Source organism: Pavona decussata, unplaced genomic scaffold (assembly GCF_977016875.1).
Source record: "Pavona decussata unplaced genomic scaffold, jaPavDecu1.1 SCAFFOLD_220, whole genome shotgun sequence".
NCBI lineage: Eukaryota > Metazoa > Cnidaria > Anthozoa > Scleractinia > Agariciidae > Pavona > Pavona decussata.
The window spans coordinates 645,165-667,744 of NW_028145625.1; the positions used below are offsets into that span (position 1 = coordinate 645,165).

The window sequence follows — 22,580 nt, forward strand, 5'->3', positions numbered from 1 at the left end:
ATCTCTGTTCAGTCCAGCTGGTAAAATGTACTTCCCAAAAAGCCCATTTTATTCAACTGTGATGCATAATCAGTTACTTAGTGGTGAAGAAAGTTGTGTTTAACTGGTGTTGTTGCTTTCGCTCTTTGCCTTATAGATGTTTGCTCGACTGTGCCTTGATGTCATTCAGATCTTACGGCCTCTTTATGTCACTCAAACTAACGAGTAAGTGCATACATTCAACCTTCTTTGACATTCTGTCAGCATGGACGTTCATGTATTTGGAAAGAAATGATTTGCCTTTGAAAGAAAATAATTTATGCTCTTGTTGCTTAGACAATGCATGTATGGAAATAATAAATATTGTTATTTCTAGGTTGGGCAAGCCTTATTGTTACCCTTTTACTCCCAGGAGTGATCAAAATGTAATTTCTCCTTGCATTATCAATACATTGTCAACCAGACAGGTGAAGACAATAAAAAAAATCATCAACTAGGTGATTTGTTCAGTGATGTACAGTGTAACACCAAATTCTGTAAATTAATTTTAAATGTATGGCAGTCAGACCCGAGAATTAACATTCAGATCATGGTAGTGAAAGGATTAACAACAACAACAAACTTTATTAACCCCATAGTCTACAAACTTATTTACTTTGGAGCACGCAAATAAAATGGGAACTGGCTACTTGAAATAGCGTTAGAGTTAAAAATGCTGGGCAGCCAGTTTATAGAAAAGATTTGCGCCTTCGGACTATTTCGGACTTTTTTTCAGCCACATTTACAGCTAAAATTGTCAAGCCCTTCTTGCGCTGAATCGAAAACGAGGAAAATGGTGGAAAAATCATGATCACGGTGTTGTTTCTGCCGTTCGTGTTTGTTGTAAATGTGATGCTAAATCTCTAAAATCTGATCATTTTCGTGATTTTTTTAATATTATTATTATTATTATTATTATTATTATTATTATTATCATTATCATTATCATTATCATTATCATTATCATTATCATTATCATTATCATTATCATTATCATTATTAATTATTATTATTATTATTATTATTATTATTATTATTATTATTAGTTATACTTTTATCCACTGTGTGACTTTGCAGAGAAGCTGATGGTGAAGATGACGACAAGCCGTACTTTGCTTATGTCAGAAGTTTTGTTAAAGCAGTGTTCAGGCTGGTGAGTTCCTAGCGTTGTTGCATATTCCTTTTCTTTCACCAGAGGGGAAAACCTTGAATTTATGAGTGTCACTATTCTGTGGTGCCATTTGTCTTGTATTATTTATACTTTTATATCGGTTGAGTCGATCAAGTCACACCAACCTATAAAATGGTGGCATGAGAAACAAACATTGAGAACGTTAGTTCTCCTAAAACACTAAAACGAATTGCTAAAATAGTTTAACAGCCTGAATTGATTTAATAAAATCACAGACTCACAAAAAACGTGTCAGCTTTGAGCTTTCAAACCAAAAGCTTTATTTTTATCGGGCTTTTCACTTTTCTTATTTTTCACGTTTTACCGCAGTTAACATGCCATCTTCTTGATATGTCGCTTACCACAGTGTGTGATGTTCTACATGTAAATGTCTTCTTTTGTGATTTTTAGTTGGAGCAAAATATAAAGGCTTATGTGAAAAATCTGTCCGAGGTTTTCTGGTTCATCTACCAGTTTGCAGATCTAGGCAGTGAAGAGGTATGAGTGAGCGCATGAAAAGCATATTTAAACTGTTTCAACATTTGATCAACATTCATTCAACAAAAGTTAAACGGATATTGGGCAAATGTTGGACAATGTTGAACGGAGTGTTCAAACGGCTTCTACGCCATTCAACATTTTCGAGAGCAAAGGAAAAGTTGAATCGATGTTGCATGAAAGTTTAAACCAATTTAAATTTGACTCAACAAGCTTTCAACATTTTTTACCCTTTCAAGAATGTTGAACGACTTGTTCAAATGCCCCCGACGTTTGGTGTTGTGTTGTGTTCAAAGTGTTGAACGCATGTTGAAGGAAATATTGAAACCGTTTTAATGGGCGTTAATGCTGCGCATTGCCTCTGATATGACTCAGTATTCCAGACTACGTAAAGAGCCGGGGAATTTGCAAATGAATTTGTCAGATGGCCAGCTTCATTGTGAGTTTGACCTGAGTCTTCCCTTTTGTGTAGAACACTATCAGCGGTGTCTGAATCCATTTCGTTGACTTTTAGAGATAATTATGAAAATAAATAAAAGATCACTTTATTTAAGTGACAATCTATTTAGCGAATAACACTTATTGGGGACACTCTCCAGATCGAATTGGTATTTAGAAATGTTGGTTTTTGAGGAGATGGGAAAACCTGAGTACCCGAAGGAAAACCTCGCGGTGTAAGGACGAGAACCAACAACAAACTCAACCCACATATGACGCCGTGTCCGGGAATCAAACCCGGGCCACATTTGGTGGGAGGCGAGTGCTCTCACCACTGCACCCTCTCTGCTCCCCAATGGCAATGATACTGTAAAATTCTTAAGATGAGCCCTGGGCTTCTACTTGTTCAAATGAGTTTTTATAGGGGGTTATTTTCCAGTGCAAAATTCGCGTTTCAGAATTGTTGGGATCTGTCATGCAAACAGCTTTAAACAATATGCCAACAGCTGGTAGGGCTTATTTTCTGAAGGATTTTAGCGTGCCTGTATTAATTTTGTTGGGGGACATATTTTTAAGGGCAACAAGAACAAAGATTAGTTTTTCTGGTGTGATCATCCTGCTGTCTGTTGTTGGTGACTACGCCAAACGTTTTCGTTTTTGCAACATTAGACTTTTTAATTTCGAGTAACTGTTTTACCCCGGCATATAAAGGATAGTGGCAGCATGGTGATCAAATATTGCACTGTTTCACATGAAAGTGGAAACTGAGTAGCTACAAATAGGCATGTTTCCACTTTCATGGAGTCAGCTTGAGTATCATTGTCTTGTTGAAAGCTTTACGCGCTCATGGCAGTATCTTTTTTTCTTCTCTTAAAGCGTGAATTTCTCCTGAAGATGGACGCCATATCAGTGATGGTAGGATTCTACCTAGGAACAAAAGCATCTGAACTGGTATGTACATGCGCAATACGGCAACAGACACCCTGCATACTAGATATAGGATAGTGAACGGCAACAGGTTCCGCAGTTTGGTTTTCATTTCATTTAGCAAACAAAGGCTTAAGTTCTTCAAAAATGCTAGCAGATTTTGCCTCTGGAAAAAGCCCAACTTGAAATGGAAGATCTTTCACCAATTTTCCAACGCGTCAAATCAAAACAGTTCTCTGTAGGGACATGTCTATTGCGAAATACACGGAGAAAAATGCCGTTCATATTCGTCGCTATGTTATACAAGACAAACAAACCAAACGTCCTTGCCTTTTTACAGAATGACTCGACAACAGAAGATGACGATGACGGTGATGACGATGATGATGAAGAAGTGGTCACCATTCTCCCTGAGGACAAATATCGCGTGGGATCTCTAGAGAAGATGATCTCTGTCATGGCTGTGCTTGTTGAGGAATCACGAGGCGAAAGGTGTCGTACATTTTCTTTGCTTAGACGTTTATGTAAAGAGTTAAGGGAAGATCCCTTATCTCCCCACCCCCCATCCCCCACTACCACCTCCACCCCGAAAATTAAGGAACCTAAGCTGTTAAAGTCGTGTTACAACAGGGTGAATACGGTCAACTACCATTGTAACAAATACCTGCGGTACAAAGATTTGGTGTTTGCAATGGAAAGAGTCTATAGTACTGGAGTTCCTTTCAGTAACTCTCATTTGCTAGGGCTTCGACTTCTGTCCCGTAATCATGGGTGTCCATAATAGTTTAAGCTCTGCTGGGGGAGAGGTTATTGTCTTGCTGGTCAGTTGGCATTGCAAGTTAATGTTTGTTACATGGTACATGCAGATGACAGGCAACGAAAAAAAGATGCGTCAATAAAAGATAAGAACACTTGTTGTCTCCTGAGTTAATGAAACCTGCCGTCTCTTAACAATAGTGTAATGGTTAGACTAGTGAGTTTGAACCCTTCAGCTTATCACTTGCTTGTCTTTTACATACGTCAGTTCAGTGGCATGAAAAAAGGCAGACATGTCACCCACCCTTAGTCACAGCTTTGTCGAACCTGCCGTAAGCGACCATAACGAATGCCAAGGTCTAGTTGTCGCTTATGGAAGGTGGTCGCTTACGAGAGTCAAACCACGGGAAGTCTCTTCTAGGAACAGGTCTGACACATTTACTCACTCGAGGAGAATTTATTGCATACATTTTCCTAGTTACAATACAAACAGTGCTAGGTTATTACTAAAAGTTCCTCGTAAATTCTGAGTAGCGTAGGACATACAGTGAACATGAAGATCAGACCATGTGTCAAGTGGTCGCTTACAAGAGGTTAAAAACAATAAAAAGTTATAACGCCGTCACCTCAAATAGTGGTCGCGGTCGCTTACGAGAGGTTCCAACTATAGGGCTTTGACTGGGAAAATTTGTTGTTTTGGATAAGTAGTCGCTTATGGGAGGTGGTCGCACATGGAGGTTCGACTGTATGCACCAACTCAAAGTTTTTTTTTCTGTTACCAGACTACTGCAGTTGTCAGAAAATGATTTGACTGCATTAACAGGAGGAAAGGTAACTTCTTTTTGAAAGCTTTGTCAGAAATTTGTGAAGTTTTATTTCACGTTGTTGTACGTTTATTGTTTTTAAATGTTTTCACTGCTCAACGTTATAAATGTATTTTACATACAGTTCTTAAAGACGAAACCACCAGTCAATAGTGTTTCACGACTTATACTATTCTCAGGCTCCTCTGTATGTTGCTGAATCTGTAGTTCACTTCAGTTCAAAATCTTCCTACTAGAACGTAAAAAAGAAAAAAGTCTGTTGTTGCTGTTGTTGTTTTTCCCTGGGACAATAGAGCAGGAAGAGAAATGCACAAGCACGCAGAAAAATCGCCTGGCAGAAGGAAACTTGATATCCTTCGATTAGTTTTCCATAATTGTTGCAAGGGACAATCCCCGGAACGGGAAGATGGAAAGGCCACCTAAAGTTGGATTCGCTCTGACGAAGGGCTAACGTTTGAAACGTCAACATTGGAATCTCTTTACGGTGGTCAAATTACTTTATCAACTCTGTTGATAAAACCAAACTTTCGTTTCCACTCCCCACCGACGCAGCACTGCAGTTTGAAACTAACCCCGTTATCCGAAAGTTTAACCAGTTTGTCTCATGGCCCAATTACAGGAGGATTTCAGCCGGTGGTGAAATTCAAAGCCAGTGCGCGTTTTATGAGCAAATGTTTCTTTCATCTCGGGCTGAAGAGTGATTTGTTGCAACACGTAACCTCTCCCTTCTCATGTATTGCTTGCTTCTGTTTACAATAAGAATTAAAATCAAGGTTTTTTTTTTTCTGTAGGGATTTCCCTTCTTATTCCAAGCCATCAAAGACAGCATCAATCTGCGCCACACAACAAACCTGATATTCAGCTTGTGTAGATACAATGTCAAGCTTGCAGAGAATGTAAGTATTGCTGATTTTCAGTTTGCAGTAATTTTTCATACATTTGGCGCAAATGAGTAGGGTAGGCCTAGACTACTAGCAATCGCAAATGTCCAGATCCTACGCGCGAGCTGAAATAAATAACTTCATGCAAATTAACGGTAAAAACGTGGAGGAACTGTCGTTCTCTCGATCGAAATAGATAAAATAAAATAGGAGATGAAAGAGGCTGCTCGCAGTTTAGTTTAGGTCCTATCAACAAGTCGCATTTCAGACGCGTAGAATGCTATCCAATCCCCAGAAAAAACTGGCCAAAGTCTCGGTAAATAAGCACATTTATCACTCAAATGTCAAATAATACACTTTACCGGGTGAATCGTCTAATCAGGGTTTATACTCCAAAAATTAATTGACATTCGTGGATCCAGTAGGGCTCCTTCGCCGACTTTAGAGCATTTTTCACGAAAGGTGGCCTAATGTGTCTCGACTTGGAGACGAGGTGGTGTTTTGGTAACCGTGTCTAACTTTCAGTCTCCTACAGTTCAGTGGTAGAGCATCCAAACTTGTTAGTGGAAGGTGCGACCCCTTTTGGGAGAACTCGGATTTCCTTTTTCATAGATAATATGCCTGTGTCGTTAAGTGACAATAAAAAAACCTCTATCATTTGTGCATCATGTTTGACGCAATAGTACACATTTTATGGACCAAGAAAATAAATAATTATAATTTATTATGGTAATCCTACAATGCCGATTGGGGAACGAACAGAAACCCTACCTAGCAGTGGAGCACAGTGCAGATTGGATTCTTCTCTGTAACTTGAACTTTATTTGCACGATAGAAATATTAGCCCTTGTAAGCCACACTCGGAGTTTAGGCTCAGTTTGAACAAGATTTCGCATCGTCAATTTATGTGCTTTGGAAGGATATTTTAGTTTCATTTGTGCCTAAGCTCAGTTGTTGTTTGTTGCAGATAATTTCTCTGTTGATGTCATCTGTTCAGAAACTACCACCAGAGGTAAGAGAAACGTTGTGCGTTGAGATCATCACATTTAGCAGAGCCGTGATAGTTTGAACTGACGGGGGGATGGCTGTGTTGTCTGGAATTATTAATTAAGCAGCTGAAGGACACCCGGGCACATGCAATGTAATTTTGGTTGTAATATTGGAAAGAAATTTGGTTATCCTCGGCTAGAGCTGACATTTTCTAGAGAGTAGATTTAACTGATAATATAATCGTTCAGGGACACTTGGCGAAAAAAACAAGTAGGTAATTGTTTTCTCTTTTTTCCTGATTGTTTTGCTGCCTTTTAACCCTTTAACCCAAAGAACAAATTCTCCTATCTTGTCCCCATACTTCTCTTATAAAAGTACTGGGGAGACGTTATTAACATATCAAGAAAACTCACCTTGGGTGATCATATCCGTAATTCTCATGACCTCAGGGGTTGCATAAGCATTGATATTACAAGGAAAAATTCGCTGCCGATCACTGTTACTGCTGAAAGTGTTAAACGGATATTTGCATAAGAAAGCTCTTTTTTCTATTCAGATTCTGTTAGCTAATTGATAAGTGATAAAGAAGTTTAGACAATAAAATCTTATTTCCCGAATTGGGAGCTGGTGTTACCTACTTGAAAATCATAGCTGGCCTCTTCTCTTTTCTAACAACTAAGCTCTTAGAACTCCAAAACGAAAAGGCATTGCTTTTATTACAGTGCGAAAATTAAATCATCCGTCGATCAAGCTAGATGACATTGACTTGACTCGGGCCACAAAACACGATCTTGCATGTTGCTGACTAATGCTCTTAATGAAAATTAAATGTGGTATAATAATAAGTAAAACTCCTAGTTTTTAGTGACAATTTGATCCTAGTGTCTATGGTGATTAAAATCACCATAGACATTCCGCTAAAGTTCTTCTTTGGATGCCCTTAACTGCTTTCCTTTTTATTTTAGGAATGATTTCCTTTATGTAGTTGTTTGTTTTTTGTTGTTTTACTTACGTTGAAATTATTGATTCTCCCCCACTCTGCTGTAGCAATCTCATTCGTTCTTCAAGCTGTTATCAATGCTAACAGAGATGCAGGGGGGTCCACCCGGCATGCCATCCTTCACTAACCTCACTCTTGCTCGCATCTGGGAGGTGAGTTGTGCTAATTAACGTGGAGACCCTTTTCCCCTCAGTTTTCATGCATCATTCTGGGAAACCCGGTTTTTGATGTTTTGATCGCAGGGATAGCCTCACATTCAGGAAAGGCACGTTCCAGCCGTAAATTTTCTTTGTGCCAAGAACAAAGGAGATATATTGAGGCCTGACCAGCTTGTTGAATATTATGGTATTTTTCGGAAAGGCCCTCTGTCGTAAAGCTGCCTATTTTTGCAGCGGAGTTCTTTCTATCTTCAAACCGGAGTACATGGCCGCTCCAGTTCCATTTTCTTCAAGTTGGACATCTACACCTTGTGTCACCGGTTTTTCTGAAGTCTCAACGAATGAAAAGTTATGTAGTTTATTTATGGCATAAACAACAACGGGCGCCAGTGTTGCCCTTTGGTCAGCGGCATTGTTATGTGCGCATGTGCCAGGGTCTCACTGTTGGAGCCCCTTCGTTGTGTTCTTGCTGGCTGAGACAACGTATTGGGAGATCGAGCACCTCCATTTCGCGATACGTTTGTTAATTGAGGTCAAACAATTCTTTTGTTTTTCACATTTTCCACAGGCTGCTGAGTACAATGCTGGTCTTTGTATCGATTGGTTGACATGCATGGCACCAAAGAATAGGATGGTTTGTTTTTTTTTGTTGTTGTTGTTGTTGTTGTTTCTTTTCTATTTTTCCAATTGTCGTAGTTGTTGTTGCTGCTGCAGATGTTGTTTCTGTCGTCATGTTGTTTTAATTTGTTGTCGGAATTCTCTAAATACCCGAAGAAACCGCCAATTTTGGACCACAACATTACACGATTTCTCATTGACGTGACATGAAGAACAGGGTTCATAAGCAGCCGCCATGTTAAATGTAGAAAACAGTGAAGTTTCGTAGAGGTTCGATACCAACTCCAAGGGAGTGTTTTAGTTTGAATTTCAAGATTTTTACCAATTTTCGTAAGTAAAGTTTAGAATACTTATATTTATTTTTTTCTGGTGTAAAATAGATCTCTACGAAACTAGTGTGCTGAAACTTTCGCGTCCATCAATAGACAGATTTTAAATAAGGTTTACGACAAACGGGAGAAATCACCACGTGACCATGTTTATCCTTCATTTATCGCTTGCTGTTTTTCAGTTTCTCAGTAAAATTGAGTAGTTCTGCATTTGAATGAAAAGCCAGAACTGTTTTGCACTATTCTCGTCAATACACTTATTTTTGCAAGAAAACATAAACGTTTGCCGTAAACCCGATTCTTATCTGTAATAACTCCCCCCAACAGTAATTATATATTCACACGTCATTGTTTGTATGTCTTGCTAGGCTCATCAGTGGGTGCTGGAGAACATGGACAAATGGGTCGAGAAATACCTGATAGCAGACAACAGTCTACGAATTAGAAATGGTAAGTTATCCTTCAATAAATAATAAACAATTATTCCACGAACGCGCGTTGGATATGAGATGATAGATAGCCAACGAGGCGCGTAGCGCCGAGTTGGCTATAATCATCTCATATCCAACAAGCGCAAGTGGAATAATTGTTTTATTAAAAACAATCAAGAAATATTGCTAGATCTTACTGATTTTGCTGTGCAAGAACAACCAGCAGACAATTTAATGGTCGCCATTTCTCGGCCATGGTATAATGGCTGATATACCATGGCCGCTCAGCCAATCAAAACCCTGGAATTACATTATACAATGATCCAGTTTTTAATAATAGATTTTATTTTATGTTGGCATTTTACATTATATATTTTGGTATCTTGGTGCATTCAGTGGTGGGGCAATTTTTGTACAACCAGTAGATGTGAATAAACTACTTTCACGGTGTCTGCGTGGCGCAAACGAACCCAGCTCCGGGTTAATTTGCACACATCAGACAATATTTGAACGCGTCACAGTACAGGAAAATCTCTTCAGCTCATTTTTTTGGACTTTTGAAACTTAATATTTTTTAGTTGTGTACTCCACCTTACATGAAGTCGTGGATTTGCCATTTTAATTTACTATCGCCCATTCGCAGCACTGACATACCAAAAACATTAATATTTTTTCTTCATTTGTCACTGACAGACAAAACATATTAATATTTTTTCTTCACTTGTGTGTAGGGTGGCGGGGAAGGATGATTGCTCAGTATTTGAAGAAATTTGAAAGGGTTTAAGCGTTGTCTTTTGTTCTCTTTCTTCAGCTTCTGCTTACTTGCTAATAAGTCTTGTGCCAAACAGTCACTTCAGACAGGGGTTCAGGTAAGACTAGCTTTTCAGTCTTGTTTTAAATTGCTTTCATAAATCTTTGCCGCCTAGTTTGTACTGTTTATTACTGTTTTATCATGGTAAACAAGAATCGCCTAGTTCACTTGACAGTCTTGTGAGTTGTCTAACTGCATTGTATGTCTGCTTGTCTTTTTTCGCTCAGGTCCAGAAGCTTTTCCGCTCCTCACAAGGAAATGCTGGTAAACATCACTTCCTAATAGTAATCTATGACACATTGTGGAGGACCACCTAAAATGCTAAGATTTTTGAACGAAAAATATTCATTACAAATAGGTTTTTGTCTACCGGAGGTGTTCAAATGGGGAGTCTTTTCTGTGTAACCACCACGTGTCTTAGAACATCCATTGGACAAAGGTCGTTTCTTTATAGAGCCGTAAAGATTTGGAATGACTTAGACAAGAGCTTAAAACAGGCACCATCACTTTGCACGTTTAAGAGGATGTTAAAAGTTGCTAAGCAGCATGTCTTTTGTGAATCACAAATTTAGGTCTTAGCCATAAGTGGATTCCTGAGTTCTATATTTAGCTTTACTGAGTCTTTTAATGTAATTATATGTTGAAAAGCCCTCTTGTGAACATGTGATAATAAAGTTCACAGTTCACAGTCCACGAACTACCAAATACAAGTTTGGGTTAAAAGACATTGAATTTGTGTGGCCTCGAGTATCCCTTATAGACCGGTCAAGACGGTTATCTGTTGGAGTCGCAAATGTCCATCAGTAAGCTGCATAACTAAAAATTTACACTCATGTTGATACGTTTAAAACAAGCAGTTCTTGATGCAAAAGTTTTACTTTTTTGTTTCAGTTGAGTAAAGATGCACTTTCCATACTCCATGAGGTATGATATTTTACCTCTTCCTTAAAAAGTGACATTTTTGTTATGATGTATTGGTGCTTTTCTGTTGTTGTTGTTGTTGTTGTTGTTGTTTTTTGCTAATTATTTGTTTATTGTTTGTGTTTGAACAGATTTTCAAGACGCTGCTAAATCTTCTTCCAAGAGCAAGGAAATACTGCGGTACGCACATATAGTTCATTGAATACAGCTTTTTTTTTTTTTTTTTTTTTGTTTTAACAAAACAGCGTACTTCAACATACATTAGGGAGCTTAAGCAACGACGACGGCAACGGCAACGAAAACGTCACCTGAAAATATAACTTTATTTCATTTGTGCTACTTCGCGATTATTTCGACTCGCTCAACTTTTACAAAAATGGCGAACTATCCAGGAACCAAATTGGTAGGAGTGGCGTACAAGTTAAGAAAGAAAAACCTTGAATGTGGTCATTTCACGTTGCTGTTTTGCAGAGGACGGCAAAGAAATGTTCCAAAATGTAAAACGCATGTGCAAAGCGATTGTTTTTGCCTATCAAACCTATAGTTTTGTGGCGTTGTCGTTGCCGTTGCCGTCGTCGTTGCTTAAGCTCCCTATTCTCAGAGAAAAGCATGGACTGAAAATGTTAGTCAATTGGAAATATTTAAACAGCTTCAACCTTTTTAAAGTTCCAGGATAAGGGGCCTCTCTTGGCCATTCCAAACTTACGCTGTCATTTAACGGCTAAAGCTTAGACGCTGTGGTTCCGGCAATTTTTTACAGACTTCTCAAGGAACGAGTGCAAAGAAACTGCGGAACTGGTAATGAGCTAGCTGGATATAAACAGTTCTTTATCGAATGTCTTTGTTGGATAGATCGGTCCCTGGGTTATCTTAAAACAGTTAAAGGATTCGCTCTTGCTCCTCGATTGACTTTGTTAGTAGGCTACGGGTGACCTATCGGCAGATAGAAACCCGTAGCCTGCCAAACATGCCATCTAATTATTAAATGCTTGACCTTCTGCCTGGAAAAAGAAATCCAAAGAGTTTGGAAAGAAGTCAAAATTAAATTTTGTGTTTGTCGTAGATCGCAACATTCATGGCACAACCAAACTTGTCAGCTATTTTGCTGTGTTGAACTATTGCCTGGTGTCACAAACGGAAAAGGAAATGGTGAGAAATATCTTCCTTTCTATTAAGTTATTTAGTGAAATGTTTTCTATGAAAGCGTCTTTTAGTGTTTGTGCATCAGAAATGTAGTGGAACCTAAACCTAGCTAAATGTTTTCCGTGAATGACATTGCCTTCCCTTAATATTTCCCCTCCTGATTTGTGAAGAAGGATTTGTAACACAGTAAACATGATGAAGAGTGTTTCTGATCCGATTACCAAACACCGAGAAGTGCGTTGGAAAAACGAGGCGCAGCTAAGTTTTTTTAACCAACTTCGAGGTGTTTGGAAATTGGATGAAACACTCTTTCTAGTGTTTCATATAGCTTCTCAAACCATTAATAATTCTCGAAGACATTGAAAGCCAAAATTAACCAAATTTTATGACAATTTGCGTAGCTCACGTTTCCAAATCTCCTTCACGGTAGTGATTTCCTTCGTTTTCTCTTCGTGAATTATTAAAAAGTTTGAAAGGTACATTTTCCTACGTCAAAGTAATGGCCATGTGCTTTCATTTGAATGATTCAAGCTGGAAAGTTAACTGCCCAATAATTCTCCTTTACAACATGCTGGACACAAGAGCTTACAAAGCACTGAGTTAATGATTTCGTTGCTGTTGAACCAATTGCTCAAATATCCTCTTTCTTTCAGTTCACGCCTTTCTGTACAGATCTATGGAGACTGTTTCATCCACTGATGTCAGAACCGAACATAGCGGTGCATCCTAACAAGCAGGTACGAGTGTTTGATTTTATCAAAAGAGTTGATGAGGTAAAAGCCGATTTTCATGATGTTTTTTTTTCCTACAACTACCAGAATCCTCTTCATTTTTCCTTCCTTTCTTATTTAAATTTTGTAATCCCAGTGAGGTTAAGATAACAATATCCCAAATTTGCAAGAGAATACAACATACTGAAGGATACTGGTAGTTGTGGCAAAAGACGCCATCGCCGGTGAAGGTGGCCCATTTGGCCTTCCGTAGAGAGATGCAAGTGCTGACGTTTCGAGCGTTAGCCCTTCGTTAGAGCGATTCTAATAAGCGGGTACTTCAGTTGACAAACATTGCCGCATCATATTTTGAAACTCTTCAGTTGGCGATAGTCTTGGGCTCTGTTGATCATCGAATGGCGGATTTTTAGCTAAAATGTTGTAACAACAGTTCCTGTTGTCTGGAAATACAGCAGCGTCGCATAGTTTTCTATCTGAGTGTGTGGACGTTTAGTAGTCGTCTCTGTATAATGAGGGTGACACGTGAGACAAAAGTGATGCGGTCATATGAATACAAAGTTCTCTGATCGCTGGCGATTGCCTGCGGTCAATTGCAAACATGCGATCATAGAAAAAAACCATATTCCATGGACGCACGATCAAGTCGTCTCCTAACAGCCAATTCAACTGTCCAAAAAGAGAGAGTTGATCATCTTGCTGTGAGATCGTTCCTCGCGATCCTTTGTGATTATGTTGAAACACAGCTCTTTGCAAGCATTTGCTACTGGGCAAGTGCAGAATTTTGATCATCATTCGAGCGTCTGCAATCTCTATGTCATATATATTGGAAACCAGGCTTTAATAGTCTTATGACTAAAAGCTGCGCGACCCTCAGATTCGGAATCGCGGTGTTTTTCTGTACAATTTTGCAAAGGTGGAGAACCAAAATTCTCACAGAAAAACCCTTTGAGCAAGACATTAACCAGTAGCCGTGAACACTCCGAGTATGGGATCCTAACCCGGGTTAATGCGCCATCCCTGATGCCCTAACAGTGAATTGTCGTCGGTTATTTATTGGAAGTAAGTGTATCAATTAATCAGTGATGTTTTGATTTATTTTTCACAGGCCTTGTTAATCTTTTGGTTTCACGCTTGTATCGGCTGTGACGAGAATATAGATTTCATCACAGAAAATAACCACGTGGCTACCAACATTCCGCTCAACTACATTCTGTAAGTTAGCTTGGTCTTATATTAACTCATTTCAATAAAGTCACCCCGTCCATCAGGATCAGAACTTAAAACCAGCAAGGTCTTAGGTTCGACTCCTGATAGGAGCACTCGGATTTTGTTTCCGAGTATGCGTGTGTCATTTACTGTTTAATACATCATTCTCATTTATTCACCAGGCTTAACATATTCCATTACATTATTTCCATTGCTTGTATGCCACACATTGACATTCCGGTCCTAGCAGTATGCAGGATGTTTGTCCCATGAACCTAGTTTAATGGCCTTACTCCCACGAGTCTCCTGTAGCTCAGTGGTAGAGCGTCCGAACTAGTAATCAGAAGGTCTTAGGTTCGACTCCTGATAGGAGCACTCAAATTTTTTTCCGAGTATGCCTGTGTCCTTTACTGATTAATACATAATTCTCATTAAAACCAGCACTATTCAATAGCTTCCATATAGTTGGCCAACACAAGCAATGGAATCACATTGCTTTAAAGTTGCACTATTGAGGGAAAGAATTAGGGAAAGAATTAGCCTTGTTTTGATTTTGTTAGTCATTTTGAAACAAGAATAGCATACAGTTTTGTTTGACACTCTCCTCAAGCTTCGCTTTTTAACTCGTGAATGCGCGCATGCGCAATGAACGAGTTATAGCGATAGCTGACTCTCGACTTGGTCGGTCGATCAGTCGGTTTTGTCGTTAACTTTCGGGCGTGCGCAGTGAATGAGTTTTAAATTCAATTAGTGGAAAAAAACACGCGAACATTTGTTGTTCATGGCGCATCAGGAAATTCTTATTCAATATGTAGAGAATAATTTGACGATCATTTAGTGCAAGAATGGCGATTTTTCGTTCAATCTGAGCAAAGTTTCAAGTTTTTTCAGTTTTTCAGAAAGTCCGGGGTCGTAAACTCAATTAGTGAAAAAAAAAAAAACGTGAAAATTTGTTTCACGACGCGTCAGAATTCTCTCATTCATTCTGTAGAGAATAATTTGACAATCATTTTAGTGTAAGAATGGGGATTTTTCGTTGAATCTGAGCAAAGTTATAGGATTTTTTCGTTTTTTTCTACGAAGTGCGGTTTCTTTCAAGAATTAAAAATAATTTAATTTAAAAATAATTTAATTAAAAAATAATTTAATTTGTCAGTTTTCACGCGAAAGCGGAACGTGCCATGTCACGCATCATTGACGTCGTAAACAAAATTATGCAAATTTCTGGTGAAATGAACACTTTTAAGATCTTGTCAGCTTTCATAGAGGTTTCAAAGGGAAAAAATGTTTCATTTTCGAAATTTACAACTGGTAATTTATGGGAAAGCAAAAGGACGCGGTCGATAAATAATTCTTATTTAGCAAGAGCTTGTCATAGTTCATTATTTTTACTTGAGGATTGCGTGGACTGAACTCCAAAGGAAAAATTTCACGCATTTATGTCGGGCATGAATCGTAATGCGATACTTTGTTGAACATATTTCCCTTTGTGAGATCGGCTTGCCCTACAGTAATTTTGTAATTTTAATTCCCAAAAAAACTTCACTTGCCCATCGGGCAAGTGATGGTTAGAATCCACTAGCCCGATCGCGAAATCCAGTAGCCGCGGACTATCACACGAATTTGCATGACATAGCTGCACATGGCGTGCTCCTATAAACTTTGAATAAAAAAAACACGTGATATTTTTTAATCGACGCATCAGAATAATCGGCTTATTCAATCTGTACAGAATAATTTGACAATCATTTTAATAGTACAAGAATGGTCATTTTTCGTTACATAATCGGGCAAAGATATAATTTCTTTTAGCTTTTGAGGAAGTTTCCGTAGCCGTCTAAATTGCAATTACTATGTGTCATCTGCATTCACGAGTTGGCTCACAGGAGCCTTTGATCTTAGTTAGCCTTTAGTTTTAGTTTAGTTCTTTTTGTTCGAGGACCCTTCTGTAAACCACATTTTGTGCCGTTGGTTTGCTCAATAAGATAACTATTATTCTCTCCCGTCATTTTTTTGTTTCTTTTTTTATTCAGTTCCAGTGACGAGCCCGAAGTTGTGACATTCAACAGGAATGTTCTACCAGCTTATTATGGTCTGCTGCGGCTGTGCTGTGAACATTCTCCCTCATTCACGCGCCAACTTGCCACGCACTCCAACATGAAGTGGGCCTTTGAGAATCTGACCACGCGCATGAACCAGTACCCGCAGGTATTTAGATCACGTAAACCCCTACAATAGCAAAATTGGCCAATAGAGTGGAATTTTTCAATATTTGATCAAATGAAAACCACGTTCGTGAATATGTCGTATCTTTAATATAAGTTAAGTGCAGGACTGACACTAGAGGAAATGTAAGAGTTCAGTGTTAAAATGTTGCGACTTGTACGAAGAGAAATGTGGTGTGCGGGCTGTATGCACTCTATGTATCTCCTTGAAAAAGTCTGATTTGTGAATTTTTTTAGCGAGTTCAAACCTTGAACTCGGGTTTCTGTTCAATCTAGTCTTTCAAAATACAAGCAAACCGCAAATTGTGCTGCAATTTACCGAGTTGTCAGATGCAACGCGAAAAAGATAAGTAAAATAAGGTGATGTAGCAGCTCTCATAGGTCTCACGTGATTGGCTAGCAACCTTTCTAGAAAACAATAGAACAAAAAACAGAACAATACCCCCAACACTAAAAACAGTAGCAGAGGCTACAGAATTAAAACAATTACAAGCTTACGAGAGCTGCTACACTACTGTGAATTAGACTAAATAAAATACTCTAATGCCTATTTTTTGCTTCGGGTTTAGTCTGGTGATTTTCACAGAGGGCTCACACTTAAAGGCACTGCACCTTCTTATGCCATCTTGTCTTTGTATTCGTCCACCTTTATGGTTTTGCTCGCGCTTTCGCTATGACTTGCGCCGTAACGCCCTTAACACATCGCAGGTAAAAGGCGTTAGGTTTACATATTTTGTTTGTTTGGCTTGCAGGCAGTGGAAGAGCTTTTGGGGCTCATGAGACTGTTTGCAGGAGTGCCAAACACCGACTCGGAAAGAGAGAAAACAAGTGAAGAAGAAGCAGTCGAGGCGGCATTCAGAAGAGACACCATAATGCTGTACCAGAACTGCCTGGATGGTGGTGCTTCCTGGACTACGCTGATCAGGTACAGATGCAGTGAAAACAGGAAGTTATCTCATTTCAACACTGCTCAGTACCTTTACTGACTGCGCCTCTCAATAACATGCGGACTCTGAATTCCAAGATTCAACCAACCGTTGCGCTTTTCACTTCTGTCAATCACTCCAGCGGACCTCTAAGGAAACAAAAACTATTGGCTCAACGTTGTCAAAAAGTCACGTTCGTGCGCTGTGATTGGCCGATTTCGACCACTTTGTCGCTTTGTGTATTTTTTGTGGTCAGCCGGTTGTCGCCGTAATTATAACTGACCGCAGTAAAACACGTAACTCGTTAGTTGGGTTTGAGGTTCAGCCGCGGGGTCCGTATGTTATTGAAAAACGTAGTAAATGACACTTGCAACCTGGGCTGAGTTGCTAGAAGCATGGTTAGCGTTAACCATTGGTTAAGAGGTATTAAAACCTATAGGTTGTCATGGCATTTTACCCGGGTTAGCGCTAACCATGCTTCGAGCAACTGGGCCCTGAATTACGAAATTAAACGACTTGGTTTTATGTTGTCGTCAATCATATTTATGGACCTATAAAATAAAACAAACAAAATGGATAAAAATCTCACAATCGCTGGTCAGGACTGTGAAGTTTTGGACTAGTTTAACTAAAAAAAATCCTTTTCACCGTCGTTTGTAATTAAGTCGTTGAGTAACAAATCACGAAAAATCTGCCTTGAACAACTTCACGTGTTATTGAAAGAAGGAGAGATGCAAAAGGAAAGAGTTTACTTTTCATGTGGTTTATTATAACGCAAGACTTGGTTATACCAGTGAACTAGCTTCATAGATAGGTGATACAGACCGTCATGATATTCAAAGATTGGTCGCTTTTTCATATGTTTCTCCCGTAGTGCATACAAGATCTTGCTACAAACAGAAGAGGACAGATTAAGAGTAGTTGTGAATCAAGGGCTTCTAACTCTGTCGGACGTAAGTCTTGTAACATAATGATCGAGATTTTGGTATTCATTTTAATTCCCTGATATTGTGAACTACAACTGCGGCTTTGGCAAATCCTTGATACGATTCCTCAGGAGATTTTAGGGCTTGAAATACTAGTTCTTGCCAAGCAACGAATTATCCTTCCTGAGTGTACAGGGCAGGGACTTGTCCGGGGATGTGTCCCATCGTGTGAACTACCCGTTTCCATCACAAAATCCAATCCAAACATTTCCAACTACCAGGGATTGCATGTTTGTTACTTTCATAGACTGGATCAAAGGCAACTGTTGTTCAGTTGTTTCGACAGGTCCCTAAAACTGAAATGGGTGTTAAAAGTTCGGGTGATATTCAACGCTCTGTATTTATGTTGTAGTAACCAACCAATCTGATTGGTTTACAGGCTTTCACCACCCTTCACATGATGTACCACGAGGCCACCGCTTGTCACGTGACCGGAGACTTGACGGAAGTGCTGATGATATTGCACAACTTGTTAGTGTGCTGTCGACCACACAGCAACAAACCAGGTATTACTGACTCAACAAATGAAGACAATGAAACACAGTGTAGAAAACACAAGCCACAACCAAGTCGTTTCTGGCTTTCTATATTTTTTTGTTTAGTTTTGCCTTGGCATTTGCAAATTGCAATTCGATCTGGATAGTTGTACTTTATCAGGGTTCGTACGGGTCATGGAAAACCTGGAAAGTCATGGAATTTTAGAATTTCATTTTCCAGGCCTGGAAAGTCATGGAATTTAGGTGTGGGTCATGAAAAGTCATGAAAAATGATGTTTATTAAAAAGTACGAAATAAATTGGGGTTTTTTGCTAAGAAAATAGTAAAAACATACCCAAAATAAAGATGATTTCCAAGAAAATGGTCAAATTTAGGTCATGAAAAACTTGGAGAAGTCATGGAAAAGGTCATGGAAAGTCGTGGAATTTCAAAAGCTCAAAAGAGTACGAACCCTGTTTATCATGAGCTTCTGGTTCGGGAGGTTGCGCAAGCAGTTTCTGTGTGATTGACATTAAATAACCGAGTTTTCAAAGTTCTGTTTCTTCACTATTCGATCTTTTTCAAACAAACTGCTATATTCTAACATATAGTAGTCAACATTTTTGCTTACTTCAAATAGAAGAAAGATCCTCGCAGCTAGTATGCAACTTAAACAGTTGCTTAAAGAAAGCAGTTCAAAATATATGTTTCATATATTTACATTTATTTATTCATCCTTCACGGGTATATTACGAACTCACAATATGACCAGCTCCCAGTTGGCTTGATAGCTCAGTCGGTAGAGCACTGCACCGGCATCGCAGAGGTCATGGGTTCGAATCCCGTTCAAGCCTGAATTTTTTTCAGGCTTTCTTTTCGCAACTGCTTAAGTTGCGTACTAACTGCGAGGATCTTTCTTTTATTTGATCTTTCGTCAGCAATTTAAAATATATTTTTCATATATTTACATTCATTTTTCTTTAGTATAGTTGTACAAAGCTAATTCTTCAGAAACGCGCTTTCTTCCAATTAATATAGTAACGTGTTTCTTTTCTAGTGCAGCGAATTTCAAAAACGACGAAACGCGCCTTTCTGTTTGGTGGTGATTCAGCTTTGTTTCGTTTTATTGGTCGCTACGTTTAGAAATATGAACATTTTCTCGTCCTTTTCTACAGATGTCCGTAGTAGCATTGTAGGATGGTCTGAAAGATTAGACATTGCACAGAAACTTCTCTCTTTGTTAAACTCCTACACTCCAAAGGAAGTCCGGACTGCCTGCCTTGGTAAGTCAAGTTTGCTCTGTTCTAGAAACTTCAGTTGTTTAACCAAACTTTGGCGCTCTGCACGGCGCGATGTTGACCTCGTTCAGTTTGTTCTCATGCCGTGGTTGAAAGTTTGCTGTACAGTAGAACCTCGATTTAACGAAATGCCAAGGGACTACGGAAATTGGTTCGTTATATCGAGGGTTCGTCATACAGTGGAACCTCGCCCTAACGAACCTCTATATAATAAAGTACTCGGTATAACGAACGATGTTCTCCAGTGCGGCCTTGTAAAATGCATGGAGCAGAACCTTGATATAACGAACGCTCGATATAACGCACCAAATTCTTCAGTCCATTGGCACTTCGTTAATCGAGGTTCTGTTCCATACCATTTAAAAGGCCGGACTGGAGAATATCGTCCGTTCATGATACCGAAGACTTCGTTATATTAGAGTACATATACGTGCGTACGTTAACTACGAAGTTTTCATGATTTTATTGATGGCTTGTTGTGATTTACAGAGGTATTGAACGCCATGCTGGTGCTGTACCCTAATGACTTTACTGAGGCACTGATTCCTATCATCCATGGCTCCCATCAACATTGGAACAAGACGTCTCCTCCAGGTTGGTTTCTACTGCACATGCATGTTGTCTCTGAAGATGTAAAATATACGCGCATATGACCGCTAACAGCATTTCAACATTGTTTTGAAATGTGTAGCCATCAATCGTCTCCCACAGAAAATTAGAATTAGTCAAAAACTTCCTTCTAACGGGGCACATCTACCAATACGCTGAGCTTGCGTTTTTGATTTATATTGAATTCACTTCAATGTTTATGTTAACTTTATGCTTTCTTGGAAATGGTTTGTTTCCGACAAGGGCAATGTATAGAATTTTAAACCTGCCCAGAAAAGGCTGTTTTGTTTGTCATTATGTACAATCTTTTGCCGTTTTCTTTTTATTAAACAAATGGGTCCATCCCAAGTAGTTGTCGATAACATGTGAAGGGGATTTAGAGCTTGAATATTGGTTATTTTGAGGGTGCTGAAGGGGTGAAATGAACTATATGAATAACTTGGGCATTGAGAATGGGAGCTGGGACAACATTTCGGCTGGAGGTTGGGATTTGAAATGGAATTTGTAACCCCCCCCCCCCCCCCCACCCCCTTCATAACCTTCTTTTCAAAATGCCTGTCAACAGTGCCTTCTATTTTGTTTGGACCAAGCTCAAAGGACTATGGATTTAACATCAAATTGAACTATTATAAGGTATTTGATTCGTTGACAAAAGTTAAGGAAGTCAGTAATGAAACTCTTACTTATTTATTATCCTTCTTGTCAGGACTCCTCGGTCCGTATTTTCCTCGCCGACACACCAAAGTGATCGTAAGCAGCAAGTCTGTAGCTCGTCCTGCTGTACCCGAACTCAACATGTTCCTTCATCCGTCCTTCCTGGACTCGCCTAAGGTAACCAACTTTCTTCCATAGGCCTTCTTCTTGTTGACTGCAGGTCATAGCTTCGACTCCTCTATTTTTTTCCCAAGTATGTTTATGTCACTGATTAAATAATACATCATTCTTAACCATTAGTGTATCAGTATGCATGTGAACCCCAGCTAATGGGGTTTAAGTGAACTGATTTTGAGTGTGCATTGTGTTGTTAGGGAGTGGAGGAGTCGTACGATGCAGCGGTCACGGACTATTTCCAGCCTTATCATTCGTTTGCGGATAAACTACTTAGATTTGGCTTCAATCAGGATCGAGTGCCTGACCATGTTATAGCTTGCAGTAAGTAACTAGGAATCTTGTTGCTTCTGTACACCGTTTCCACCACTCAGCCCCCCCCCCCCCCCCCCCTTCCCCTCACCAAAAGGAAATGCTCATTTGTTATTTGCCTGCACGACAGTCTGTGGTTGAATTCCTGAAGTGACCAATCAGCTAAAAGCTATTGAACAATGCTCTCTGGTCTTACTGCTTGGTATGCTGTAGGAAGTGGACAAATATTAAAGAGTGGCCATTCGAATAAATGCTCCTAAGAAGTTCTTTTACTGTGGTGCTGTTCATTTGAGAGCAGTTTAAATTGCCTATCGTCATACCGTAAACGCAAATAATGACTGTTACCAATCACAGAAAACGTGTTCAACACAATGAACCAATCAGAGCTCGAAACAAGTACACGTGACTGGCTTCAAGGGCGAAAAAGCGTGCGAGCATGGCGCGATTGGTTTTTGATTTTCAACTAAATGTATGAATAACTTTGAAACGTGGTAATAAAGTGTTGTTGTTGTTGTTGTTGTTGATTGACGTCTAATTGGTTGAGAAGGCGGTGGCGCGAGCTTTTTTTTAAATTATTTTTTACTTATTTATTTATTTTTAATAAATTCAATAGCAGTAAAAGAAAACCAGTGTAAACACAAAATTATCTTCGACACTCATTTGGAAACTGCTCTTTTCCGAACAAGGAGTTTGTAACTTTTGAATGAGAGTCAAATCCTAAGGTATGACCATTCACGTATAGGGAAATGTTTTTGAGCAGTCAGTGTTGTGTTTCTCTGGGAAAATGGGGACGTGCGGTGTTAACAATTGTTTCGTGGGTTTCAGGTTGTCTTCTCGGGGTTGAAGCCATTTCGCTTCACTTCACGTACTTCAGCAAGCTGTGGATGGAGGTGTACCAAAAGGCTGGCGAGGTAAGCCGCTTCTCTGGTCCAAATAAATCCTTGTTTTCTATTTCCCATTTGTCAGAACTGGCCGGCGTGACAAGTCATTTCGCGGACGGAATTTTCCAATTAGAATGCTTGATTATACGCCAGTTCTTCGAATTTCTTCAAAATGGCACTACCTTTTG

At 39.2% G+C, this 22,580-nt stretch overlaps 1 protein-coding gene across 1 annotated transcript in view; it reads left to right on the plus strand.

The window, feature by feature from the left end:
• Positions 1 to 22,580, plus strand: part of LOC146459347 (ubiquitin carboxyl-terminal hydrolase 34-like) — a 65,056-nt gene that overhangs the window by 38,220 nt on the left and 4,256 nt on the right. Inside the window, exons 41-67 of the mRNA XM_085089649.1 lie at positions 137 to 204; positions 1,096 to 1,171; positions 1,601 to 1,687; positions 3,002 to 3,076; positions 3,393 to 3,544; positions 4,591 to 4,639; positions 5,424 to 5,528; positions 6,481 to 6,525; positions 7,551 to 7,655; positions 8,230 to 8,295; positions 8,977 to 9,058; positions 9,851 to 9,908; positions 10,078 to 10,114; positions 10,742 to 10,774; positions 10,903 to 10,951; positions 11,835 to 11,920; positions 12,568 to 12,651; positions 13,751 to 13,857; positions 15,885 to 16,059; positions 16,829 to 17,001; positions 17,877 to 17,955; positions 18,368 to 18,494; positions 19,640 to 19,747; positions 20,252 to 20,356; positions 21,078 to 21,202; positions 21,400 to 21,523; positions 22,337 to 22,422. Of these exons, the coding sequence (XP_084945775.1) occupies positions 137 to 204; positions 1,096 to 1,171; positions 1,601 to 1,687; positions 3,002 to 3,076; positions 3,393 to 3,544; positions 4,591 to 4,639; positions 5,424 to 5,528; positions 6,481 to 6,525; positions 7,551 to 7,655; positions 8,230 to 8,295; positions 8,977 to 9,058; positions 9,851 to 9,908; positions 10,078 to 10,114; positions 10,742 to 10,774; positions 10,903 to 10,951; positions 11,835 to 11,920; positions 12,568 to 12,651; positions 13,751 to 13,857; positions 15,885 to 16,059; positions 16,829 to 17,001; positions 17,877 to 17,955; positions 18,368 to 18,494; positions 19,640 to 19,747; positions 20,252 to 20,356; positions 21,078 to 21,202; positions 21,400 to 21,523; positions 22,337 to 22,422 (2,466 nt within the window). The remainder of the gene's footprint in view (positions 1 to 136; positions 205 to 1,095; positions 1,172 to 1,600; positions 1,688 to 3,001; positions 3,077 to 3,392; positions 3,545 to 4,590; positions 4,640 to 5,423; positions 5,529 to 6,480; positions 6,526 to 7,550; positions 7,656 to 8,229; positions 8,296 to 8,976; positions 9,059 to 9,850; positions 9,909 to 10,077; positions 10,115 to 10,741; positions 10,775 to 10,902; positions 10,952 to 11,834; positions 11,921 to 12,567; positions 12,652 to 13,750; positions 13,858 to 15,884; positions 16,060 to 16,828; positions 17,002 to 17,876; positions 17,956 to 18,367; positions 18,495 to 19,639; positions 19,748 to 20,251; positions 20,357 to 21,077; positions 21,203 to 21,399; positions 21,524 to 22,336; positions 22,423 to 22,580) is intronic.